Below are 26,170 nucleotides of genomic sequence, written 5' to 3'. Positions count from 1 at the left end.
CTCGAGCGGGGCGGTTGGGCCCGCAGGCAGGTGAGCGGGAGGCGGCGGGGCCGGTTCCCCCCGGGCTGCGCGGGCACGGCCGGGCCTCCGCCGCCGATGGGGGGTGCGGGGTCCTGCCGCGGACCGGCCTCTCGGGGACCGGGAGGCCTGTGCGATGGCGGGCCCTGCCTGAGGGCTGCGAGGCGCCCCCGGGGAGCTGGGTGCCCGCGGCTGTCGGAGGAGAAATCTCCCCCGGCCCGCGCCGTGTGTGTGGTCGGTTCTAAGTTAAAATAAGCGAGCTCTGTAAAAAGCCAGAAATAAACGCGTGCTTGTGGAGCGTGCGCGCTTAATTTTAGTCGTGTGTGGTGTTGTGGTTTTGTTTGGGTTTTTTTGTTTGCTTTGGTTTCTTTGTGTGTGGGTGGGTTTTTTTGTTTTGGTTTGGTTTTTTTCGTTAACTCTGTGTTAAAGCGGGTGCAGTGTAATAACTCGTGGAGATGCAGAGCAGGGCCCAGGGCAGCGGGCAGGAGCCGCTCCGCAAGGGGAGGCTTGTGCTTCATCATTCAGCTTCTGCTTAGTGCTGCTGAGGCTTCTGAGCAGCTGCTCAAGCCCTGTCCTGGGGCAGCGCTCTGGTTTTTCTCCTCCGAGCCCAAGACGCTTATTTACAGAGACCTTCCATCTGTGGGCTCCTCCAGTGACTGCTGGGGACAGCTGCTGCCCTTTGCCCCTTGCAGGAAGACTCCACGGTTTAATGGTGAAAATGCCAGTATTAACATATTTGTTTTAATCAACAAATGTGTAGGTTTAGTTAATGCCCAATAGTGGCTGTTTTATTAAGTTTCACAGTTAATTTATGTGGAAGATAAAGGGTCTGTTATAGGTGGCAATTTAATCGTGAACATGAGTTTAGGGCTACAGAAGTAGTAATTGATCATTGAATATTATTATATCTTGACTGTACGACTGTTCTAGTGGGAGGTGGCATTTAAAACCTATTTTTGGCCTAACTGGGGCTGAATTGGTAATTAGGAGCAGAATTATAAGATGCTGTGTGAGTTAGAATTTCTGAAAAGGTCTATAAAAATATTTGAGCCTTTGTATATTCTCCTCTAGTAATTCTTGTGTACACTTTCTAGTTAGTCTTTGTCCTAAAAGCAGCCTCTGCTCTGTTTGCACAACGCCTAGCTTAGTAAGCTTTGGTGTGTGCTTTTTGCTCTGAAGTAATGCTAAAGGTCTATAATTCCCAAGGTCTTTCAGGTTTATGATTGCCTGAGTGTTTTTTGAGAATGTAAATGGCCTTCAGCAGCTTGCAGAATTTAAACCACACCACCCTGCAAAAGAAGGATGATTTTTTTTTTATGGGGGAGGGTACACTTATTTATTCCGTTAATGACATCCTTTTGAACTTTTTTTGTGTTGTAAGACTACCTGTAGAACAGCGTGACTAAAGTGCTCTAATTAGGTGGCTGACAGCTGTGTAATAATTAGCACTGCACCGACTGTTGCCTCCTGTGTTTTTTCTTCCAAATCTAAGGTAGTACTTCTATTTAGGAGATAACGTGAAATCTTTAACCTAATATGTTTGCAGGGCAACCATCCGTAAATAATACCTGTGAGGTTTTACTGCCAGTTTCATGTTTATCTAGTCTTGGGCTGAATATGGATCCACAGAAGCTGCTGCTGTAGGTAACTCGCTACACATAACATTCCATGATACCCTTTCTGGATTTGCGTGGTGTTGGTAAATATGAAGTACCTGCAAGGCCTGTTAAGCAAGCAGTGGGTAAGGGTCAGAGTGATCTGTTACCGTAATGGAATTTGATTTGAATAAACTTGAAAATAAGCCTACCTTCTGAGAGCAATGCAGCAGACAAAGGGCTGTATTGTCGAGCTTGTTTCTGGCTGTATTTATGGGTGTTTGTGAAGTGCTGCTCACCATGGAGAATCTCTCAAATATTTCCAGACTCTGTTCTCCAAGATCCGCATGAGTTTACTGGCAAGTTAATGATGGCAGCAAGAAATGCCTAACTTTGTATATTTGTGTGAAGGCTTGCTTAAATCGATTTTTTGCAATGTGCCTTTGGTGCTTGCTGCTGGTGAAACAAAGACTTGGAGCCAAGGACTCTGGGAGGCTGCTGCCTGCTGTGCCAGCTCACATACTTGTATTGACTTGAGAGGGTTTAGCCCTGCTGCAAAAGGACAATTTTCTCTCGAGTCTGAATTCTAAAGGCTTTTGTAGTCACTGACTGCTGCACCTGATTCTTGCCACTGTCAGACTAGAAGGAGAGTGCAGACTTGAAGAAAACTAGTATTTATTTTCATCTCTTTGCAGAAATGGCTCAAGAAGAGATGGAAATTGATCTCCAACCAGTGGCTGGTTACTCTGTAGAGAACTTCGGGACGCTTCCCACAGAGCCCTCTGTTCACGCTGTTCCAGTGCTCAGTGAAGGAAGAGGCAGCATTACAGTTCTTCCTGCTGATGACGCTGTTGTCACACTGAATGCTGGTGCAACAAGGGAAGCAGCTGCTGAACCTGACCTGCAGTCGGGTCCTGCCTCTGCTCTCAACGGGCTTCAAAGGCTACAAGGGGCGTTTGATCCGCATCGACCATTGCCACAGGCCACGCAGCGTCCTGGAGTGCGTCGAGCTCGCAGGCAACAGAGAATTGGTGGCTCCCAGAGAACAATCAGTGCCAGGTAAAGCAGAAATGAAATTGGCTCTGAGCTGCACTCTTATCAAGCCTGGCATCAGTTTAAAACTGCCCGGTTTCTTTTCTTACAGAGCCCAGCTCAGTCCAGGTGTGTGGTTGTGGCCAAATTCTGGGCAGCTCACATAACCTTTTAAGCTCAATAACAGCACAGCGCTTTCTGAACTCTTCTGGCAGGATCTTTGCCCTTGTGAATTGAATCCCCCTGTTTTTTACGTTGGCAGTGGCTGTGTTGACTTCTGAGCCCTTCTGTGCTTTCCACCTTGCCTGCAGCTGCTCGCACCGTTCCCTCTGCTCTGCCAGATTCCCGTCGGTGCTCCCTGCAGCAGCGCTGACTCTCGGCAGTTCCAGCCAGCATTTAGCTCAGTGGAGCTTGTGCTCTGTTTTGCATTTTGCCTTTGATTTTTGGGACTGTCTGATTAAGTTTTGTGGTGACAATTGCTGCAGAAACTTTGACAAACATAAAACTTAATATTTTTCTGTAGGGGGGAGGATTGTTACCTCCAGGCAAAGAAAATAAAAATTCTGTGTTTAATACCATTTGTAATACCATTTGTGATGGGTTTAAAGCGTGATGAGTGAAAATGCTCTCTAGACAGAAAGAAATCCCCATTTCTGGTTTGTTTGGTTTTTGTCTCATCTCTGTAACTTTTGTAAATGCCAAGGGTGAAATTTTAATTAACTGGAGCATTGCCTTTAAATTCAGCATGACCAAGAACTCCTTTCCTCCCAGATGATTAAACATAACTGTACTGTTTGCCTTTGGATTGCATGCGAAGGTCACTGTAGTTCTTAGGGCTAGAAGGCAACCCAAAAAACTTCTCATTTGAATATGAAGGATAATTGAGATGATACCTGAACTGATGGGAGAAGAGGGGAGGATGTTTCTAGGTAGGGATGAAATTCCAGTAGAGAAGGAGGGAAAGCAGAAAAACTAGGCACAAAGTAGTGAATGGAGTGAGACTGATACAAGCCTTGGGCATCTAATTTCACCAGTGGTTTTGGGAACCAGGTCTGAGTTAGGGTTGGAGGTATCGGTTAGGAGTTCCATAGGCTATTAGTGAGCAATACCCCCCAATATCATTGTTGTAATGAGAAGGAGATTTTCTTTGTGCTGAGCAAGGTAAATGGCTGCTATATGATACCGCTGATTGTTCACGAAGTGAGCAGGTTTGGGACTGCCCTTCTACCAGAGCCAGTCTGTCTTTAACTTTGATACCTTGCTACTGCAGGAATTTTACTGCAAACAAGCTTAGGGAAACATTCTGAGTCTTTAGCTTACCTGAAATAACTGTGGCTTTTATTGCTTGCTTTTCTGGATTTAGGGCAGCGTTGGACAGTTACTTTCAAGTCAGCAGGACCCAAGAGCCAGCTGCTGCACCAGTTCCACATCTGGAGCCTTCGCATATTGCAAGGGATAACCAGGAACACAGCTCAGACGAAACAATAGAAGTGAGCGACTCTGACAGCAGCTCCTCTGCTGAGGAGGAGGTGGCGGTGGAGGCTGCAGCACCACTGCTACCGTCATCCCAGGAGACACCTCCAGCAGCTAGTTCAGGAGGTTTGTCCTGTGTTTGAGCTTTGTAGAGCCTTAATTCAGAAACTCATCTTGGTCCTTCAAAACTCAGTGGGGAAATCCTTTCCAGCTTCACAACAGACGGTGCTAAGAGATCGTTATGCCCACAGCTGACAGGAGCAGGTTGCTACCACAAGGCTTTCTGGCAAGTGGTTCCTAAGAGCAGTAACAGCAATAGGTGATTTGTACTGTAACGTTAAATACAATATTTTTACTATGTGCAGGCTGCTACTTATAAGTAATCCTGGAAATGGTCAGAATAACTTCAAGTTTAGAGATTAGTGGTTAGAATGCTTCCTCTGTTTATATTATCAAGGAATATTACTGAAGACATCAAGTCACATCTCTGGAGATCAGCAGTGCTTTCAATTTTCAGAAAAGGATCTGATTCAGTATTTTTTCATTGTTTGGGATTTCAGTCTGCTTCAGTTTAGAGTTTTATTTTTATTCCTGTAACTTCTTGTGACACTTAGCTGAGGGGGTAGAGATACTTAGGACAGCGGGGTTTTTGTTTGTATTTTTCTTTCCTCAGCTTTTTCTGGCTTGCAATCTTTTATCCAGACTCATGTTCACAGGCTGCCATGCACTTCAGTGACATTGTTTGTGATGAGCATACACAGTTTATGTAAGAGTGACAAATAGTTAACTTGCTAGTCAAGGTTATTGATGCCCAGAGAATACAAGAACAAGATTTTTTTTTTTTTTTTTTTTTTTTTTTTCTTCAGCCTCTAAGCAATATCCTTACGCTTCACTCTCTGTACTTAGTTTTGTTTTCGACTGGCCAGCACACCTTGACACCTTTTTTTGAGGGTATATCTATGAGGTGTCTTTTGAACAGGTTTATTCTGCTTCCTCTGAGCTAGTCTTACATGTGACAGGAGCTCAAGCTGTTAAGTGCTGTCTAATACTGTGTGAACATATGCTCTCTGTAGGGTTTTCTGGAATTCCCTTGTCTTTTTTTTTTTTTTTTTTTACTTATATAAGCCACTAGTCTCTGTTCAGCCCAGGACCATAGAGGCTGAAAATGTTATTAACATTAGCCAGGGTTAGCTGATACCTCTCTACTGCACTGAGAATATCTGCCTCGAATACTAAATGTGAATAATAACTCTTTTGTTTTGTCAGGAGGTGGGGGGAGGCAGTGATTTCTGCTCCTTTTTTTTTTTTTTTTTTTTTTAAAGTATGCTAGTGGTGGTAATCCAAACACAGCGTTTCTGTGTGCCCATGCTTCAACAGAAGGGCTAACAGAGGCCCAGCACAAAAACATATGGCCCAGCAGAACTGATACTTTGGATAACTACCAGCTGGAAAACTGCTTAAGTCAGGGTGAACGGACAGATAGCATACGGTAAACTCTTTCTTGGCGCATGAAATATGCATGCTTAGATTCCTTGGCAAAATAACTTGTGCATATTAGTGTCTATCTTCAGGCATAACGATGCAGGGTTCTGTCTTTAAATCAGCCTAACTCTAGACCTGTACGCAGATATATTTGTTTCCAGCAGGTCAGAAAATCCTGATAATTGCTTCCTTTAAAAGACCTCTCCTTTTTCATGGAATATGCTTAAATTCTACAGCTTTCTATAAAAGAAAGCATAAAGTTCTTCAGCGCTCTGGTTGGTGAACAGAAGGACTTGCACACAGACTGCCTGACCTTCAGTGTCGAGGACACCAACCTGAAGCTTTGTATGTAACCTGTGTTGTGTTTGCACTGCTCACCTTATGCCCCAATGATTTCAGATCAAGTCAAGGAGAACTCCTTTTCCCCCATTATGTGTCAGTTAATTTAAGCAATGCTCTCTTTAGTTTCCAGTCAGGTTGAAACGGAGCCACCGCAAGCTTCTGCAGAACATGGCAGTCATGAAGGTGAAGAGGCTGAAGTCCAGCAAAGGAAGGTAAAGTGGCCTAAATGCTTTTGGAGAGAGATTAAATATGGTCAGTGCTGCATTTGTCTAAAAAAGTTGTGGGTTATTTTTGTGTGTGTTTGCTTTTGGTTTTTTTTAATTTTAATCCTAGAGAACTCCACTAAAGAACCCAGAGGCATCAGTTCCTGTTGCTCCGCTGGATGAGGAGGAAGGGGATACCTGCACCATCTGCTTTGAGCAGTGGACCAATGCCGGGGACCACCGTCTCTCAGCATTGCGATGTGGACACCTGTTTGGTTACATGTGCATTGAAAGGTGGCTCAAGGGACAGGCAGGGAAGTGCCCCCAGGTAAAATGGACGTTTATGTGCACTGGAGGGGACTGGCTATCAGGTAGCTTCTGCTGCAGGTGTGGTCACAATCATCATTAGCTGTTACAACTACTTGTTGTGTGAAGAATTCACCTTTGTGTGCTGTCAGAGATATCAAAATAATGGTGAATTTTGTTATAACTAGGCCAGGAACAGCTAGCACTGCTTTAAAGGGAAAATTCTGACTTGGGTTTTCTCGCTGAAGTAGAGCATTTGTGAGCAGCAGGCTCAGAAGTTTGAGAGTTCCAACGCTAAACCCGTAAATGGTTTCAGAACACTGCACTGTGGTCCTGGAGTGTGGGAATGGCAGACGGATTCCTAGAAGCAATTATCTAAGCATAAAGGACATGTTATTAGACAATAAATCTGTTTGAGAACTATTTTCGGTCAGTTAATCTTCCATTTTGAACTATGTCTGCTTTTGCAGCCTTTAAGCAGACCACATTGTTTAGGAAACTTGCAGAGTGAACCAAGAAACAAGTTGTATCCTTTAATGTCCGTTTGCAAGTGGTAGATCTGCTTTTTAAGGCGCTCCTTTCAGTTTTCTTTCCATGGCTAATACTGATCTCTTTCGATGAGATCTGTGCTTCTCTGATGTGCTTCCATTCCTTATTCCTTTTCTCCAGAAAGGAATGTTGACAAAAAATAGGTCAACGAGTACCTTGTAAATAGGATACAGTTCTGCTGCTTTCTGGGTCAGCACCTGGAAGCCCAGGATTTCTTTGGCTTTGTCATTTTGAGAGCCTCCATGGTCCTGCTTGACTTTATGCAGCATTCTGTCCTCTCAACAATAAACTTCCCATTGACGTGCACTGTGATTAAACCTAAAGAATCACCGTTACCATAGCAAAGGCCCAAACCTTATTTCTTCTATCCCTGTCAAGTTTGTGTGAGCTTTTCTTCACCCGGTTCAGGCCCAGACAGAATTCTCAGAGACTTTCCCAGCATCTTTGCTCTTTGGAAATTTGTGACTGCTCTCTTCTTGCACCCTACCAACTCATAAGGGCTGCTTGCTCCTGGCTTTTCTTCCAGTGCTGTAATTACTGAAAATTCCTGGGAGAACTCCTTGTTCTGGAGAGAACCTTGCAGCTAAATCATCTTCCCTTCATTTTCAGTTGCTATCCTTTGCAAATGGGCATTCTCTGATTGAATAGCACAGGGTAGCTGTGTGTGGTGCTCTGTATACTAAGTGGCTTCAGTGCAAGTTACTGTGAAATTGCAGCATTCCTGATCCTGCCAGTGACGGCTGCTGGCTGCCAGGAAAGCTGTCTTAGCCATTTGCTGCTCTGCAAGGCAGTTCTTTACAAAGTGAGGGGGGTTGTCTGGTCTGAAACTGTTGCCTGTGATATCTTCGTGCTACTAAATAATAGAAAAGTCTGCTTTTTAAGTGCACATAATAATTTAATGTTCAGCGGAGGTTACTTGATCTGAGTATTCACCACCTTCTTTCTGATCAACAAAGAGTATTTGCAAAACAGCTTGCAGATGCCATAATTTCTTCCAAGTCCCAACTCAGGGAGGTGTTATCCCTTCTATTTAAGATGAATCTAAAGTACTAAATGGTCACAGCCAGATGCACAAAATTATTGAAATATCTGACTCCCTGTGTATCACTGGAATCAGTGTGATGTTGGTATTTCGTACTGACACTGGAATGCCTTTATGGATTTGGGCCTATAAGATTTGATCAAAGGAACATAGTATGTAAATAAGAGTTGGGTGTATACTTGGGTTCTCAAAGCACCCAGTCTGGATGTTTGCAGAGCAGAAGTTGGGCCAATGTTTTGGTTTAGATACTTTTTTCACCCCTTTGTCTGATGTGGTGGTTTTTTGTGTGGTTTTTTTTTTTTTTTTGGTCCCTGGAGTTTAGTTATATATATATATATATAGAGAGAGAGAGAGAGTTATATGTAGTTACATATAGTTATATATAGGGGTTTTTTATATATATATACAGTTTTTAAATATATATATATATAACTATATATATTTTTATATATAGTTTATATATATAAAAACCTATATCCTGATTACGCTCTGTTACTGGTGCTGTTGCAGAAGAAAGTTAGTGGGAAGCAAGGAGACGCATTATTAACGGTGCAATAGGACACACAACCTAAACTGTTGTAGCCATGACTAGAGCTCTGGTGTCCGTACGAGAGACTGTCTTGCAAACACGCTGGGTTACATTTGTGGTTTTGTGGATTTGTTTTCAAGCAGACCACTCCACCCTTCAAAGCGATAAGGGTTTTTCAAAATAATACCTAGCAACTTGTAGAGATGTGTAATTTGGATAGTTAAATTCTTGTAGATGAACTGAACTTGTCTTTTATTTCAGTGCAACAAGAAAGCGAAACGTTCTGATATTGTGATCCTGTATGCTCGCACCTTGAAAGCGCTGGATACCAGCGAACAGGAGCGCATGAAAAGGTAGAGTCTCCACAGAAAGATACGCTGTCACTGACTGTGTGCCACTGAAAGCTGCAGTCGGGCTTCATCTTCTTCCTTTCATTTCCCATATTCTCTAAAGCAATTTGTGCATTCTCTTGGGGATTACTGTGAGTATGGCTGGCTTAACAAACCAAGGCCTTGCATGTGGCTTACCTGGAAGGAGAATTTTTCTTTTGGAAACACAATTCTTGAGTTTGTCTTTGCAGCACTGAAATAGCAAAAGCTGTCTTGGGCTGTATCCTGAAATCACATGAGAACATGCAGAGTTGTTGCCAGAAAACTGTATATTGCTAATTCATCATTAGATAAGAAAAGCAAGGCGTGGTTAGAAATGCGAGGGAGGAGAATAGCTGACCTTTTCTGCCATCTTTTCTGCATGCATTAAACAGAGTAATCTCTCATATGAATCACTTTCCATCTTGCTTTGTCAAACTCTTCACGTAGCTGTACTTACAAAAGGTCAGAAAGCATTACTATGACTCTACTTCCCCCTCCACCTTAAATGTAGACTTTTTATTGAACAAAGGAAAAGCAGGTATGAAAATGGGGACTAATTTCTTTTCAGTAAGATGCTGTCAAAGATACTATTCTGAAATGAAAAGGCTGCAGATACCAGAGTTCTCCTGAATCTTGTAGTGAATAGAATTTAATTGGGGTCTTCTTCACATATCTCTAACTATGCTGCTGTTCTTTTAATGCAGTCTTTCAACAGAAACCTTGCTATCTGGGTAATTATTAATCAGAAATGATTGAGGAGTAACTCATGAAGAGAAAAATCTTCTGTCCAGATTGCCACTGCCTGATGGTGTTTGAACCGTACCTTTAGAAGGACCATGCTTCTTTTACTAGATTGATACTACAAAACAAACAATAAATGAGTTTGTTTGTTTTTTCAAAAGCATAAAAGGTATTTGGGTGTTTAAACCTTGTTATCTCTCATGGAGAGGTAGTTGTCCAACTGCTGCTTGTCTTAGAATCTTGCTGCAGCCCTTCCCCACTTGCCCTGCACCTCCTTTGCCTCCTGTTCTTGTTGGGAGGCAGACAGCAGCGCCTGCTTGTCAGTCCGGTGGAGCTGCTGGCAGCGGCTGCTCTGTGGCACACAGCCACAAGTGGAGGACAAATGTCAACACTGATGCATACATCAATATTATTTGCACATAGCCTTGAATTGGGTATAAGATCATGGTGTTTGTTTTTCACATCCAAAAAAGCCAGCCTTCAGGCTCTGGGTACTAGTGTAAAGAATGTGTTTGCAACTGTTAAATACAGCATTTCACCCGTTTCTTCTGCAGAAAAACAAAAAAATTCTATGAAGAAGCTATAGGGAAATGACAGAATTTTGTGCTTGGTGAACATGCGAGGATAGGTCTTCATATTAAGAAGAAACTTAGGCAAGCTAGATTTCCCTGCACCTGAACTACTGAAATAATGGAATATTGTAGCTTTTGAAGTGCAGAATGCAGTGGTCGACATCATAGACCAAACATGCTGATAATTTTAAAGAATGCTGTTGTTTCTTTCCCTTCTTTAACTATTCCTTCATATGTAAAGCATATATGAAAGAGAAACTGAAGTATATTATCAAAATTGCTGCTGCTAAATTGTGTGTATCCACTTTTAGGCCCAAGGCAAGGTAGTAAGTATGGCATTCACAGATAATTTATCTCTGTCTGATACAGCTATATTTTCCTGAAATACAAAATTAGTTACTGGTGGTAGAAACAAGCTTGAAGATCTTGTTGTGTTATGACTTGCTGTATTACTGACATGGTATATTACATGGACATGGATGGTATAGAATTTACTAAACTGTTTCTGTAGGATAAAACCCTGATTTCTCTTTCACTGTCCTCTACTAAATTCGCACATTTGGAGAGGGTGAGGAGAAAGGCTGTTGTTTCTATGGAACAATACTTGAGTGAGTCATTCAGTACGATTGCATAACCAAAAATGTCCTGACGTACATGTACTGGATGAGAGTGGTACCAGATTTTCTGTTACTTTTGCATTTACCTGAAGAGGACCTGTGTTGGGATGAAGCCTGGGGATAGAGGCAGGCAGCCCAGAGAAGCATCTTGGGTAATACCTAGTCCTAAGAATTGCTTTTCTCTCATTCCTCCAGCTCTTTAGAAAAGGAGCAAATGTTGCGGAGACAGGCAGAGCTGGAATCTGCACAGAGTCGTCTCCAGCTGCAGGTTTTGACAGACGAATGCAGCAAACTCCGCAAGCAGGTTCAGGTGAGTCTCATGCTACTAATACACAGAGGATCCTCTTTATTTTCAACCTGTCTCTTGCATGTTCCCGTAGAGAAGATAGGCTTCCAGTTTTAATAAGCAGCAAGATATAGTAAACTCAACTGGTAGATCATCAGGAGTAACCCAAACATCTCAGGCTGGCATATTCCTGTATATGACAACACTGACTTTTTTTTTGATGCTTCTAAGATTTAATCAAAGTTGCAAGTACAGCTTAGCAGTAGTGTGTTTTGGCTGCTGATGTTGCAGGTTCCTCTGCAGGTTCTGTGGTATCTGGCAAGGCCTTGTAATACAGCAGCAAACTTATTCTGCTCCTCTTTCTCCTAACTGCATCAAAATAAGCTTTGAAAGTCTCTATAGTAAACCTGTAATGAGACCTATTATCACTTGTTAGTCAAGAGCCTTTGAGAAGTAGTTTGTGAAGAGGTATGGCTATTTGCAAGATAAAAACAAAAAACCCCTAATATTTTGGTGAAGGTCAGGCAACATTGTCCTTAAGCACCTTCTGGTACCATGAGGCCTGGCCTGTCATTAGGTTGGCTATACGCATGGGCCAACAGCTGCTAAGAGGCACCTCTGGCCCCTTAGAATAAAGTACAGAATATAAATGACTGGTTGCTAAACAACTGCTTCCTTTCTGGCTTATGCAATACTGTGATATTTTGTAACCCATCACAGCTGCTTTTGCAGGATTCTTATAAATTGTGGACTCTACTGGTGCTTCCAACTGTGAATTATCTGGCATGTTCCACCAGTGCTAGCTTTTCTAAGAGCCTGTTTCATAGCCAGTTTGCTACTTTTTTGTTGTATGAAGTAGATGACATCTAATCTCTCACTGTCTAGTAACACAATTTTATGCATTTCTCTACTTCTGCATTTTTTTTAATAGCCTTGGCTATTCATGTCTGCACATTAAGCAACATTCTCTTTGCTGAAGTCTTCCTGTGTGATGTAAGATAAGGCTTTATAAACTGCTTGCCTCGGTTCCTGCATGAAACTGTATGCTCATCAGAGCTAATAAGAAAATTGGTCTGCTTTAAACTTTGTCTTAAAGAAAATGTGAATAAGATAAAACTGCAGGTCCATAACATCTTCCTGCACTTCTTTTCATGTTAAATGATAAAGGATCCAGTCTAACTGAATTGAAGTCCCATGTTATAAAGATTAAGTACCCTGTGTTCTTTAAGCTCTGTTTCAGTATTTATACTGCATTCATCACTGTCCCATAGTGGTTAATGTGAATGCTGGAAGCAATTTTAAAGTGCTTGTTTATACTATGAATAAACTAAAAAATAAAACAATTTGCTAGGGAGCAGAAAATCAGCAGGAAGTCTGGAATAAGTCTCTGAAGTTGTTTGATTATATTTTGAGTATATATGTCTAACTATTTCCTTATCTTACAAGCAGTAACAGTAAAGAAACTACTTGCATAGAATCATTTAGATTGGAAGGGACCCTACTTGGGTGACTTCAGCATTGGATTGGGCTGTTCAGGGCACTGTCACACCAGGTTTTGAGTGTATGCAAGCAGATCACACAGCCTCTCTGGGCATCCCATCGTCTGACCATCCTCAATGAGAATTTTTTTTTCCTAATACGTAATCTGAATTTGCCTTGTTGCATCTTGAGCCTGTTGCCCTGGTTCTTTCAGCAATCAAAAGTACTCACGGCACAACAAAACATGTTTAACTGGCTTACAAAGCTGTAAGTCAATGTAGAAAACAAAGTGCTGTGGGACTATAAATGAAATGTGTGAAGTGTCCGTACACCCTGAGGAACATTCATTATGGCACAGTTCAGCTGCATATAACTTTACGGGAATAGTTATTATGTTCGTTGCTCGCATGCAAAGCTTTGTGTCTGAAGCTTTACAGAAAGCAAATGCTATCGGTTTTCTCCCAAAAGTCATTGTGTGAACCCTTTTTTGTTGCTAATGAGCTTGAGAGCTGCTCCTCATCAGCAGTCATGTCACTAGTTATGACCTTTTTTTAGGTTTGTATGCATTTTTCTGTGCTCTTGCGCATTAACAATCTTGTCCATTGTACTTTGTTGGAGTATTTAAAATGTTTGAGGCTGGAAAAGGGATGGTTTTTAAGTGTTTAGCTAAATGAAATATATGAGGGAAGGAATGTGAAACTGAGGGGAGAGAGGGTAGCTAACTAAAACTCTAGAAGAAAACTCTCAACAGCTTTTCTATACGTAAACCTGCAGTGTGTGCTGTGCTGAGCTATATGCTGCACACTGCCAGACAGGTTCAGACTTGCACTTTAGAAGCAGGGCTACCGAAGCCTTGCTTTTGCATAAAGTTTTTCCTTTGTGAGCACAAAGAACTCAGAAATCGGATGTGAGCTACTGCTGTACTCCTGAATCTGGCAAAATGTTCAGTAGAAGTTGGCTAGTGATAAGCAAACCATCTCTGGCTTCTGGCATTAATACCACTCATTAGCTGGGATAGGAGATTCATTTTTGCCAGTGGGAAACAGTAGCTCTGTTGGCATATGGAGCAGGAAAGGGAGGACTGGCAGGGAAATGACAGGAGGTTGCATGCTGCTGTGGAGAGGAAAGCAAGTGTAATGGTGAGCCTTGTGGATGTCAGTTTGTATTGCTTGAGGTATTGAAAAAGCTTTTTTAAAATAGGATTTTTCAGAGCATCCAAAAATAATTGGATGGCAAAATATCAATAAAAATTTTTGAACCCAACAACTTTAGAAAAATGTTAGGCTAATGATTTTATTGCATGAAAATCTGACATCTTTGTGTTCACCTCCAGTTGATTTCTAGGGAAGATCCATAAGGAGTAAATACAAGCTGGTATTTCATTCAGCTGTTACTTGCAGTGAGGCCAATTAAAAATGCTCTGTGGCCGTTTGACTGAATTGGAACCTGCAGCAAAGGAAGGTGGAAAGCCTGCAGTGCTGCACCGCAGCTCCAGGTTGCAGAGTCTTGTGTTGATCTCCATTAACTGCAGGGCTGGGGCTGCGTCGTGTGAGACAGACGTGGCTTCTGCAAGAGTCTGTGGGAGTGCAGCCGCAGAGTGACAGTCATCTGATAACCACATTTGTCTTTAAAGCCTCATATTAGCTATTAAGACTGTAACCTAATACTCAAAAGAAAACTATTCTGAATTTCCTGTAGCTGGTTGCTTTGCTTTCTTATTCATGCTGCTCTCCTCAGATTTCTCATGCATGCGCCTCAGGAAGACTTCTTTCTGTATGTCCTCCTCTTTCCCCAACCTGTGTTCATTCAAGCTGAAATCCAGGAGGTGGCCATAGAGTATGCAGAGAGATAAGTGTGCCCTCGAGGCCCTGAGTCAACACCAGGCATCAGGAAAACTCTGCAGAGCATCTCAAAGGAAGGTACAGGCCTACATTACCAGAAGAGTGTTCTTTGGAGCACAGTTAGTGGAATTTGTTCTGCAGTGCAACATTTTTAATCACCTTGGTAGCGTGTCTCCAGTAAGACTTGCTGATTCTGCTGGGTTTGTCCATTGTGTTTAAATGTAAGCATTGTACTAATAGTCCTTGTGGTTTTAATTGCCTGGTTTCCTTTTTAATAAATTGTGTAAAAGTTGAATGTGGAGTGCAGGTGATGAGGAGAGTTCGTAAACTCCTCAGAGCAACAAATAATTTTGGTTTTTGATCCTTGGTGGTGGTAACTTTCTGCCTTTCAGAAGTAATGAGTTTATTAATTTTTTTTATTAAAAGACATTTTCTTTTAAGTTACCTGTGATTTCACTGACTGCTTACTCTAAGCCTGAAGATACATTGTAAGCATCCTGGCACCCCCCCACACCCCTTTTTCCTCCCCAGGTTGTTTTGTCTTCGCTTACTCTAATGGGATCATCTTGAGTCTTCAGCTTTGACTTTTGTTCCCTTGGGGAATTTGCAATGAGCTTGATGCAAAGCAGATCAGACCTCTGTAAAATAACAGAATAGCTCTCCTCTTGAGCAGTTTTCAAATGTTATAGGTCTTGCTGATAACTATTAATGTGGAGCTTGATCTTTGATCTTGCCTCTTTGAGAGCTGCTGCTTTCGCTTAGATGTGAGTTAAGTGGTAGTGGCTGGTTCAATATTGAAGCTAGCTTGCAGTCTACTAGTATATTCATAGCACTCTTGCGGGCCTTCATTGTTTAAAAATTACATAGTATTTGAAGCATAATCCATGTTGCTCAGACAACAGAATGCAAGTAGCAATTTTCTTTATTACGTTCCCTCTAATATCCCTGGAGTTCTGTACTGTCCAGTTTTGCCCTTGGATTACAACAAGTTGGTCAACATGCTTTTTTGAGGGGCATTTCTAGTTGAGTCACAATGTGCCAGTACTTGCATGCCCACCTCACCCTTGATGATCTCTGCAGAAAGAGGAATTTTAGGAATGCTTTGTTGCTGATGGAAGCTGTCCTTGGCTGTGTCTCTGTGAGCATCCTTGAACATTCATCAGTTGAGGTGGGGGAGGCAGTGGTGGAAAACAGGGCTGGAGCTCTTGAGAGTTGTCTTGTTCCTGGAATTTGCTGCTCACAGTTTACAAGAACAGGGTCATCTTCATTAAATAGACTGACTTGTTTCCTGCAACACCCTTTGTGTTGAAACTTGGGCTTTTATTTTTTTTATGGGGTATTCTGGAAATTCTGGAAAATGGTTCTAATTGACTGTCTCTTGTGGTTTAGCTGCATGTAATACTTGGCAGTTCATTCTCTTCTAAACAGCATTGATCTGGTAATAATTGTTATTGGCTTTTTTGTGTTGCCCAAGAGCCCTCTCATTCACAGGGTCTAATACATACAATAACAGACTTTGAGTACTTTCTGCCAGAACTTGCATAGCCTTTTGAATGCTTTTGTTGCTCACTGTCATAATCAGTGGACTTGGAAATTCAGCATTTCAGGAACAGCATGGAAATGGGACCATATTTTCTCTTTTTATGTGAGAACAAGTACAATTGGAGCATCTGGAACAGATGGTACAGAAGGTTACATCGCCAGTGATGCATTAAAGCTCTATTGGGTCTTTTTCTTTGCAGGAGCTGAAGGCCCTGGTGGCCCAGCACAACACGAGTGCTTCTCAGCAACCTGGCAGCTCCCGTACCTGCCCCCCAGGCAGCCTCCCCTCCAGCCAAAGCCAGCGCAAGTACCACTTGGAGAAGGTTTTTGTAGTGTCTCCGACTGGGAACTGCAGAGTAATGGCATACTGTGACTCGCTGAGTTGTCTCGTGGTATCGCAGCCTTCTCCACAATCTACTTTTATTCCTGGTAATTAAGCAAGTCAAGATTTGGGAGTTCATAGGTAGAAGTTAAATGTGTTTTCTTCTTGGCTTCCCCTTTCTCTTGCTTGACTTTTGCATGTGCCCTGTAAACTAGGAATACTCGTAAGACTGCCTCTGGTTCATCTGGCCCCTGCACTGGGAGCTTCTGCCTAGCGAAGTAGCTTGTTTCCCCCATCGCTTCTAGGGCAGAGTCCTAGCAGAGGGTCTCTGGCTCTTTTGCTGCAAACTGCCCCATCCACAAGAAGGTAAATGGTGGTTCTGGTACTCTGCAATGAAGATGACCCTGTGCAAAAAGGTGGTTCTCCTGAAAGAGCAAGGAGCCAGCGCACTAGGGCACATGGTGAAGCTTCCAGTGCTTGAGTGAGAAACATTGCTCTCCAAATTGGAGGTGGATTGATTCACACGCAGCTGAATTGTCAATACTCTTAAAAGGAGGGGGTAGGGAGGGCAAATACCTTTCAATATGAATGACAGAAGCACTGTTTCCTCAAGAAGTCCTGGGCAGCCTTCTTTCTGTCTCACTGTTACTGTCAGGCACAAGTGACCTGACATCTGGACCAGCACCAATGTACTTTTTCACTGACATAGATGTAGCATCAGGAGTCAAAGAGAGTTTATTTGCAAAGTACTTCAATGCTTTCTGAATGATGAAACTTTATTTGGTTAATGGTTTGGAGATTAATATGCCTTGTCTGGGCATAACAAAATTGTTTTCTGCATTCAAGTGACCTTATTTTTCTGGCTTGTGGAGCCAGGGAATGAATCTCTGAATAGAGGCTTTGTGATGACTCTTGTAGCACACAGGTCAAGTTCACCTGTAAGCGTTCTTTGCAGTGACACTTGTTCTCTTAAATAGCCATGTAATCCTACTGTGTGTGTTTTTATCTAGGCAAGAATGTCTTTGAAGAAAGTGGCTAAAGAGCAGCAGGCTCTTGTAACAAGAATTGTAACAGTGATATTGAATTTTCTCTTGCTGGCTGGGATCCTTAGGGATTCGGCCCTGTTGCCATTTGAACTAAAGAATGTTTTGTGGCTGTTCTTACCCAGAACAGGAAATAACTTTTATGTGTGCATCCCACCACAGGCTTCAGTACCGACACTGTAGCTCTGGCATAAAACTGCTAGTTCTGTGTGTATGCTGCTTCATGATAACTGGCTTTATCCTTCTCCTGTGACAGGTTGTGGTGTTAAGATGATGAGTGTGGCCAACCTGAAGAGCAGTCAGTACATCCCCATCCACAGCAAACAGATTCGGGGACTGGCTTTCGGCAGCCGAGCAGACGGCTTGCTGCTCTCTGCTGCTCTGGACAACACTCTCAAACTCACCAGGTGAGCCTACTGGTTTGGGTTGCACCTCTCTGTGTACTACTCTATTCTTCCTTCCACAAACTGAGCTTCTAAAGAATTAACACTACAAATATGCTTTTAACTGTCTTTACCCCACTCACTGTCTCACTCTTGCTTAAACTGGATTCTCTTGAGGAGTAAGCACTGTTCCTCTCATGTAAAAAGAGGGAAATAAATAATGAGAGATGTAATCTGGAGAGGTGAACCCTGTGATCTCTGGAATATGCGATATTACAGGATTACACCAGAGTCACTTCTCCTAATTGTTTCTGGAAAAGTAACTTAGCTTTCTCTTTCCAGTAAGGCAGCTGAGCCCCTGTTCTGAGATTTCCTTTCCTGGTCTCCAAAGATCAAGCTGGAAAAGGAAGCATTGGCCTGGAAGAATTATAAAGCACTTGACAATATCCAAGTGATTATTCTGTCTAGATTTTCCAAATTCATGTCTGGAGTACAGGAGGAGTTAATTCAGAATTCAGTCTAGAGGGAGATCCTTCTCTTTAAGACTTTAAAAAGCTAGATTTGCTTACCTTAATTATGCTATTTTCTCATCAGTAGATGCTTGTACAGTGGGCCAACACTTTGCTTTTCTTGTGCAGCTTAGCAACAAATACTGTGGTGCAGACGTACAATGCTGGCCGTCCTGTCTGGAGCTGCTGCTGGTGTCTTGACAATACAAACTACATCTATGCTGGATTGGTCAATGGCTCTATCATGATATATGATTTGAGAGACACGAACTCTCACGTCCAGGAACTGGTCCCTCAGAAGTCCAGGTATGGCATAAGGATCTTTCATTCCTCTCAACTTCACTAATGTACATTAAACTAAACGTAGCTTCTTCCATAAGTCACACAGCAATTGTAGTATTTGAAATTGTTCTATGTGAATCTGTTCTTCAAAAATTCAAATGTAGCACAGATATGAGAAGTCTCTCATGGCTGCATGGTATATGTGTAACTTGGTATGAGTGCTTGTCCCCTGCACATTTTTAAGGCACACAGTAAGCAGAAATGGACCCACTAGTGCAGCCTAAGCAGGAGAACTGACTTTGTTTTGGAGCTGGGTTTAGTATTTAAAGGACAAATTACAAAGAGGTGTGCGATGCTGGCATCTCTCTTACTCGGGGAATCAAATGCTGATTTATAGACATCTGATCTGTGCTGTCTGATGCTCCTTTAAAACATGAGCTCAGTAGTTAAGTTGAATTTCATTTATTCTTGACAAACCCATTGAGGTTCCTTGCTTGAAGGATCATTTTGTAGCTTAGCCCCTCGCTTTGCAGTGTGGCTGGAGAGACCACAGCTCAGAAGCGGTGAGGCAGAATGCCTGTGCTGACTCTCACCAATCATACTTCCAGGTGCCCCATGGTATCGCTGTCCTATCTGCCCCGGATGGCTTCAGCGTCACTGCCCTATGGTGGAATATTAGCTGGGACCTTGGAAGGCGCTTGCTTTTGGGAACAGAAAGCTGGTAACTCCTACCGGCCTCATCACCTGCCACTGGAACCTGGAGGATGCATCGACATTCAAACGGAGATCAATACCCGGCACTGCCTTGCGACGTACAGGCCTAGTACGTAACAGCGTGCATCTGCAACGTGCTTTTTGGTGCCACTCTGGCCTCCTGTTTGAGTTCAACAGCAGCTTTGGTGCTGAGGGCACAGCAGAAATGCAGTACCTGTCCTAGCCAGAGCAGTGGGTGTCTGTACACAGATAAGAATTGGGCGAGGACAAAAGGAGGCAGATGCAGGGTGGTGTTGCTTGTGTTCCTACAGTTAAAAAGTTGTTTGCGATTAAATTTTCCAAAGGTTACCTTTTATTTTCTGCCACGCAGGTAAAAATAACCCATGTGTGCGTTGTGTGATGATGGAACTGACTTGCAGCCCACTGACAGAGGCCTCTGAAGATGTGGTGTGTTCTTCTAACCCGGTTCAGACCTTCAGTGCTGGGCCCACCTGCAAGCTGCTGACCAAGAATGCCATTTTTCAGAGCCCGGAGGAGGACGGCAGTGTCTTTGTGTGCGCTGGTGATGAGGCATCCAACTCTGCCCTGGTATCTCTCATTCCTTTCTGTGTGGTGGAGGGGTTTATTGCAATTCTTAGGTGAAGGTTTTATTGCAGTTCTTCAGCGAGAAACCTTATCAGTCACAGCATCAGTGTGTTTTGGTGGGAATTGTCTTGTCATGCACATTACCCTGTGCAGATTGGCCTGTTGTACTTGCTAGAGCAGGTGTAACTTTGATAGCATGGGACACTCGATATTAGCCAAGGCCTGTGATCCATGTCCATTGGCAGGAACATGGGCAGCAATCCTGTTGTCCACCAGAGGAACGCAGTTGAGCACACTGGCACAACTGGGCACTGCAAGTGGTGCAACAGGCTCGGTGGGAGAGCTGATGGTGGTACATGCTGTACAGGATGGATGCAGGCTCTTCAGGAGTGACAGGGAAGATGAGCAGAAAGGTTGCCCTTTATATGAAAAAGCAGCTCAGATGCAGAGGATGGACAAGAGCCTGCATGAGAGCTCATGAGTCAGGGTCCGAGAAGAGGGCAGTTGGAGTGACATCATGCTGTGAGTCAAAGACCACCCAGGCAACATGGGACAGCAGAGAAAGGGTCCTGTAAATACCTCAAGGAAAGTCTTTTCTCTAGAGAGAGGAAGCTGGTTTGGATGGGAGGGGAGAACCCTGCAGTCTGTGACCTTGTCTGTCCCACAGCTCTGGGATGCTGGAAGTGGCTCCTTGCTGCAGAAGCTGCAGGCTGACCTGCCTGTGCTGGATATCTGCCCTTTGGAAGTGAACCAAACCCACCTCCTGGCGACTCTGACGGAGAAGATGGTGAAGATCTACAAGTGGCAGTGAAGAGCAGTCCCTGCGCCTGCCACAGAGAGACTTTCCAAAGATGCTGCTGATTAACCCTGCACAACTGCTCAGTCCCAGGCTCTACTGTCCTGCACATGCTGCTCCCAGGAGGTGGGAACCACTCCAGCACCTTCCTGGCACTATTGGGAATGGGGATGTGCTGGTGCCTGGAGCAATTCCCTTCTTCCTCCATCTTCCTTTATTAGGTCTGCCCTTTATTTCTTCTTTGGTCAGTTTTCTTCAGTCAGACTCTGCAAGCTGCCTCAGCACAGCAATAATTCTTGGACTGTCTCCAGCATGTGTTGCTGCACTTTTTTTTCCAGTGTGAATACAGCACAGGGACTTGCAAATCTCTTCTATGAATCAACAAAATTAGAGGAACTTGAAGACCTAAGACTCCCACTGCACTTTCTCCTGGAGTCCTGCTGTGATTGCTGGATGATGAAAGGGTGGCAATACTGGCATGGCTGATACTCAGTGTAAAAGCAAATTCATTGCTTTAGGGAATGTACTCCCGTGTTCTTTTGAAGGTCTAAGGTCAATTGGCAGTTATTCCCTGATGAGGACAGACCCTGTTTTGTGGCCATGGAGAGAACAGGCTTGGAAAATCTACAGAGAATTTTTTTTTTTTTCTCCACGAGCATATACTTTGCACTGTAATTCCTTAATTCTCTGTCCCCATTTCCTTCCCCTTCTCCCTTCCCTGCTTTACCCACAAGCAAACTTGGACAGTTTGGTCGTGGAAAATGAAACTCTAGTACTGGAGAAGTACAGGTAAAGAGCTTGGAGATGATTCTTGTCCTGTTGGCTGCTGCAATCCATGGTGTCCTTTAAAGACAGCAATGGACTGAAACAGCCAGTACCTTGGAAAAGAATGCTGGCTGCTTTTGTGGGTTGGAGTTTAGTTTTGGTTTTGTTTTGGTTTTGTTTCCCCCCCAACACCTTTTGAGGAGCTGATGGAAACTCAGGGATTTCATCAGCTTGCTTTCACTGACCTTTTGCCTTCCTTGAATCATAGTTGCCAGTTCACTGGCTAGTCACAGCTCACTTCCAGTTGTATTTGTATGGAAGCGTGCTGCAGGCTTGCTGGTTTATGTCAATCTGAGCCCCTGGGGTGGGATCACAGCTTGGGGGATGTGCGCTGGTCTGGTGGACGCTGAGCACCCTTACCATAAAAATGCTGAGGGGTGCGAGAACGTTTATCTCCAGGTCAGATCATGAAACAGGACTTTGGTTTCATTTTATGTTTAATGAAAGCAAACTTGCAAGGATGTTGGAAGCTGCAAGACCAGTTCCCTGGGCTGGAAAAGCATCCCTTGGCTCACCTCTGGCTGTGGAATGCAGCTTCCGTCCTGTTGGGATTCAGTGTGCCACCTCTTAAACTGCCAGAACAATTTTATTTTCTGAAGTCTGGGGCTTGCACAGTATGATCCTGTTTGTTTTACCTCTTAAATGAGATTGAGAAGATCTCTTCTTAAGTTTATGCTTTTCTGTATAGTATTTTGTTGCTCTATTTTTATATACTGTAAAAAATAAAGCGTTTATAGTTACCAAATATAACTGGTGCTGCTGTTCTTTAAAAATACATCTCAGCAGTGTACACTGCGTGTCTTGTGAACATAAACAGGCATCCACGTATGCAGGTAAGGTTTCTCATGCTTTGTAGTATTTCCAAGTCACGCTGAGCTTCAGACTAAAATAGTGGAGGCTTTTAGTGAGCGAGTCCTCACTGAGCCACGCTGCTCTGACCAGGTGAGGGGAAAGGACGGGGTTGAGTATGGTCAGGCCGTGCACCTGGGACATCCTTTTAACTGGAAATAGACTCACTGGTGTGAGACTTTATGGCATTTCAGCAATGATCAGGAACAAAGCATAACACTGTGAGACGGTCTCTGGTAACACCAGCTAAACCAGAAGAAGCAGGCTCTTCTCTGCCAACTCAGTGCAATGAGCTGCTTGTTCTCAGCCGTTTTGGGGCATTGTTTATGCTCAATCAACTCCAACTCTTTATTCCCCACAAGAAATTTGGAAAATTTTAAACATAGGAATAGCAATTAAAAGACCTCTTACCTTTGGTTTCCTAGGTAGCACTTGTTTTCTACTTCATACTGCCCTACAGGAATAGAGGTACAAACTTAAAAGCTATTAAAATAATAATGGAAGATGATACTTGCATATTCTCTGTTTTCAAAGCCAGATTTTAAGAAAATTTTCAGAGAGTTGAGATGTGAAGAACGTTGTCATACTATCCTAGTCACAGGTTTGCAGCAGGCTCTGGGAAAGAGCACCTAAATTGTGTGCAGAAAGCCACAGCATCAAGGGCTGATAAAAGGTCAAATGTGTTAATGAAATATTTGCTCATCTCTGCCTGGAGTCAAAAGGGCAGATTCTGGGATGGAAGGAATTAAAAAAATCCCTGTCTCTGCACTTGTGCAGGGTAGCTGTCATTGGAGGCTGAGCTGTTTCGCTGGTGTTTTAGGCAATAAGCCACAATGTGGCTATTTCTGCCTCTGTCTCTGGGAGGATTTTGTTATTGTGGAGCAGGGCGGCCCCTTGGCAGTTCCTGTAGTAAATCTGATGTGAGGTGATAGGTAAAGCCAGGCAGTGCTGTGGCTCCTGCAGATGGGGCCTTGCTTTTAGATGTGCACAGGCATTTTTAAATATTTTTTTTCCAGGCTGTTGTGAGGAAACACCTTTCCTAATTTTAATTCTCATAAAAGCAGACCTGAGGGACAGCACCGTGTTGGCCATCGCTGGCTGCGGTGGCAGCTTGGCAGGAAATCCAGGGGCCAAACACAATTCAGCCTGGGCAGCCCTCACTGCTCCCTGTGGAGGCGTTGGGGGCTGGCAGGGTTTGTAATGACTCGGGGGTGAGACTTCAACAAACCTAACCAAAAACGTTGCAGATGACAAAGGGTAGCGCTAAAGAAGTTGGAGCAAAGACATGAGCACAGCTTGGTGTGCAAGGCAGGACCTGCCAGCAAGTCGCTTGGCTCTGGTTGCGCTGACTGCTTCCTGGAGGACAGAAAAGCGCTTATTTTATGTGTCCTGAACCAAATTGGATTAAAACCAGGTGATGCAGCAAGTGAAACAAGCAGCTTAAGCTGAACCTTGTTATGGTGAGGTAGCCAGAGCATCCCTGTAGGATTTCCCTTAGTTCTCCTTTTTGGTTTGCAAGGAGAGGTGGCAAGATTTTTCTGCTAATATAGATGAGCAGGTTTTCTACCAAGGCAGTAAAATCCTTAGCCGACCTGGCTTTCTGCTGGTTTATGAAGGAGAGAGAATGAGGAAAAGGAGTTCAGGGAGAAGAAAGTGGGGGGGGGGGGGGGGGGCGGAACACAGGAACGAGCAAGCAAAAACTAGTTTTCTGTTGGGTTTGACTTGCATCACATACCAGAACTAGTAACTGTGAAATAACAGATTTTGCTGCTAAGACAGGGAGGGAGAAAGGGGCAAGGTCTCCCCTGCTGGGCTGCACTTTCAACTTTCTAGTAGCAAATCTGAAGTAAAGGCTTTTCCCAACTAAAATGTGATTAGTTGAGAGCTCAGACACTCTGTGAGTCCAGCTGCATCCCTAAGTGTTGTGGAGTTGCCCGCAAAATCGAGCAGAGGGGTCACAGCACTTTGGCAGCAGGACTGACCCTCTGCTGAGCAGCTGTTGTCTCCTGCGAGCGCTCTTGGCCTGCAAGGTCAAGCATGTTGGTGTGAACAGTCTCCATCGCTCAAGATAACAATATTTATCATCATTTATTTGCATTTGTGATAGTTAAAGATATTTAGAGATGCTGTTGAGAGGCAGAAACACCTCGTGTTCGCGGTACTTCTCTTCGCTAAAGAAGATGGGCTGTGTCAGAGCTGCGGGTGCCCTGGCGTGACACAGTGCTGGGTGCTGCAGGGTGGGTGCCCATAGGAAACCTGTGCTCTGGTACAGGGGAGTTCACTGATACAGTCTCAGAGCCTCAGCAGCACCCCTTGAGAACACCAAGGGGATGTGGGATGTTGCTCCTATCCCATCTCTTGCAAAATAGTGCCTCTAAGTAGCAAAAAAAATGAGGGAGCTTGGGCAACTACGCTTTAGACTTCTCATCTAATCCTTGGGACAAATTTAGCAGGTAAGAGGCAACATACAGCCTGTGCTGATTAAGAGGAAAAAATGCCTTGAACTAATTTCAGTGATTATCCCACCAAACGAAGTGTAATTAATTTGAGAATCCAGGGGGTTTAGTCTCACATCAAGTCCAATTTGGAGCTTGCACTACTGTCAGAGGGGGTAGAAGGGGGAGTGAGCCTCCCACACTTCCGATAGTGTCATGCTGGGAGCAACTATGTGTGCTTGGGAAGGCAGAAGCAGGATTGGGAAAGAATTGTGGCAGGTTGGAGGAAGGGTTGGAAAATTGCCCTTTTTTTTGTAAAGGTAGGTGCTAACTGTAACACAGAGCTGCATAAACATTTGCAGAGCAGCAGGCTCTGCAGGAATGACCTGGGGCTTCTGATGCTTCACGAAGCAAAGATGTGTCAACGGCATGGCTCTTTTGTGAAAAACACAAATGTCACATCAGGCTGGATGAAGAGTTGTGTGTAAGAGGCACCAAGTTCCCCTTGTGCTTGACACTGACAAGGTTCTAGCTGGAACATAGTCTCCTGTTTGTCCACAGCTTCCTCGGAAGCTAAATACTGCTGTGGCCCTGTGGTTACTTCCCAACATGGATGAGCAATGGTGCTGCAGGACTCTGACCTACGAGAGAAACTGAAACAAAGTGGGGCTGAACTTGTGCAGGTTGTGCAAATAAAAGATGGAACTCCAGGCTAGTGCTGCTGCCTTAGCCATCAAGAGAAAGCACTGAATGGTGATGGTAACGAAGCACGGGACTAAGCTCTCTGCAACAGCATTTGTTGGTGGAGATGCTTATCAGTTGGGAAAGGCGGTGCTGAATTTTGGGGGACCCATAGCATTGGAGCGGGGCAGCTGAGCCAGTCTGCGTGCAAGAGGGCCTCAGCGCGCTGCCTGGGGGCTGTGCTGAGATTTGGAGCTGTGCCTGTGGCCACATGGGAGCCGAGCAGTTTGTATCCAATTAAAAGCTGGAGCAGCTCCTCTGCCTGGACTGAGGAAGAGCTTTTCTTCTCCCTGAAGCAGTGAGCTTGAGGGTGAGGATGCTGCAAGAAGGAGCAAGGGTGTCCCAGCAGCTCAGCTCACCCCTCCCTCGGCCTGCAGAGCTGGGGCTACATAAATGCATTTTATTGCTTGAAATGGTGAGACTAAAATGTGCTGCCTGCTACAAAAGCAGACAACTGCAAGCACTTAATGCAGCACCCAGGGTCTGAGAGCCTTCCTGGTAAAGAGCCTTCCTGGTAAAACGCTTAAAATGTGGCAATAAGGGAATTTCCACCAAGCCTGTGCCAAGGGAGAGAGGCCACAGTTGCCATGAGTCCCTGGGGTTATTGCACAGGAAAGATGTCGCTATGTGCGAAGAAATACCTCTTCCTTGTTTAACTTGCTGCAC

General features: G+C 43.9%; 1 protein-coding gene across 1 annotated transcript; it reads left to right on the top strand.

Moving 5' to 3' along the window:
• RFWD3 (ring finger and WD repeat domain 3) lies at window positions 1-20,759 on the top strand. The gene is made up of 13 exons (XM_065640999.1): window positions 1-30; window positions 2,309-2,672; window positions 4,009-4,244; window positions 6,066-6,154; window positions 6,276-6,473; window positions 8,833-8,924; window positions 11,068-11,182; window positions 16,221-16,449; window positions 17,642-17,792; window positions 18,407-18,583; window positions 19,168-19,382; window positions 19,644-19,861; window positions 20,526-20,759. Exons 2-13 carry the CDS (start codon window positions 2,311-2,313, stop codon window positions 20,667-20,669), a joined length of 2,226 nt encoding a protein of 741 aa, XP_065497071.1. The 5' UTR covers window positions 1-30; window positions 2,309-2,310; the 3' UTR covers window positions 20,670-20,759.
• The last annotated feature ends 5,411 nt before the right edge of the window (window positions 20,760-26,170 follow it).

This window comes from Caloenas nicobarica, chromosome 9, assembly GCF_036013445.1.
Source record: "Caloenas nicobarica isolate bCalNic1 chromosome 9, bCalNic1.hap1, whole genome shotgun sequence".
In the NCBI taxonomy this organism is placed as follows: Eukaryota; Metazoa; Chordata; class Aves; order Columbiformes; family Columbidae; genus Caloenas; species Caloenas nicobarica.
The sequence above is the reverse complement of the archived record's forward strand: the minus strand, read 5'-3'. Positions and strand labels throughout refer to the sequence as shown.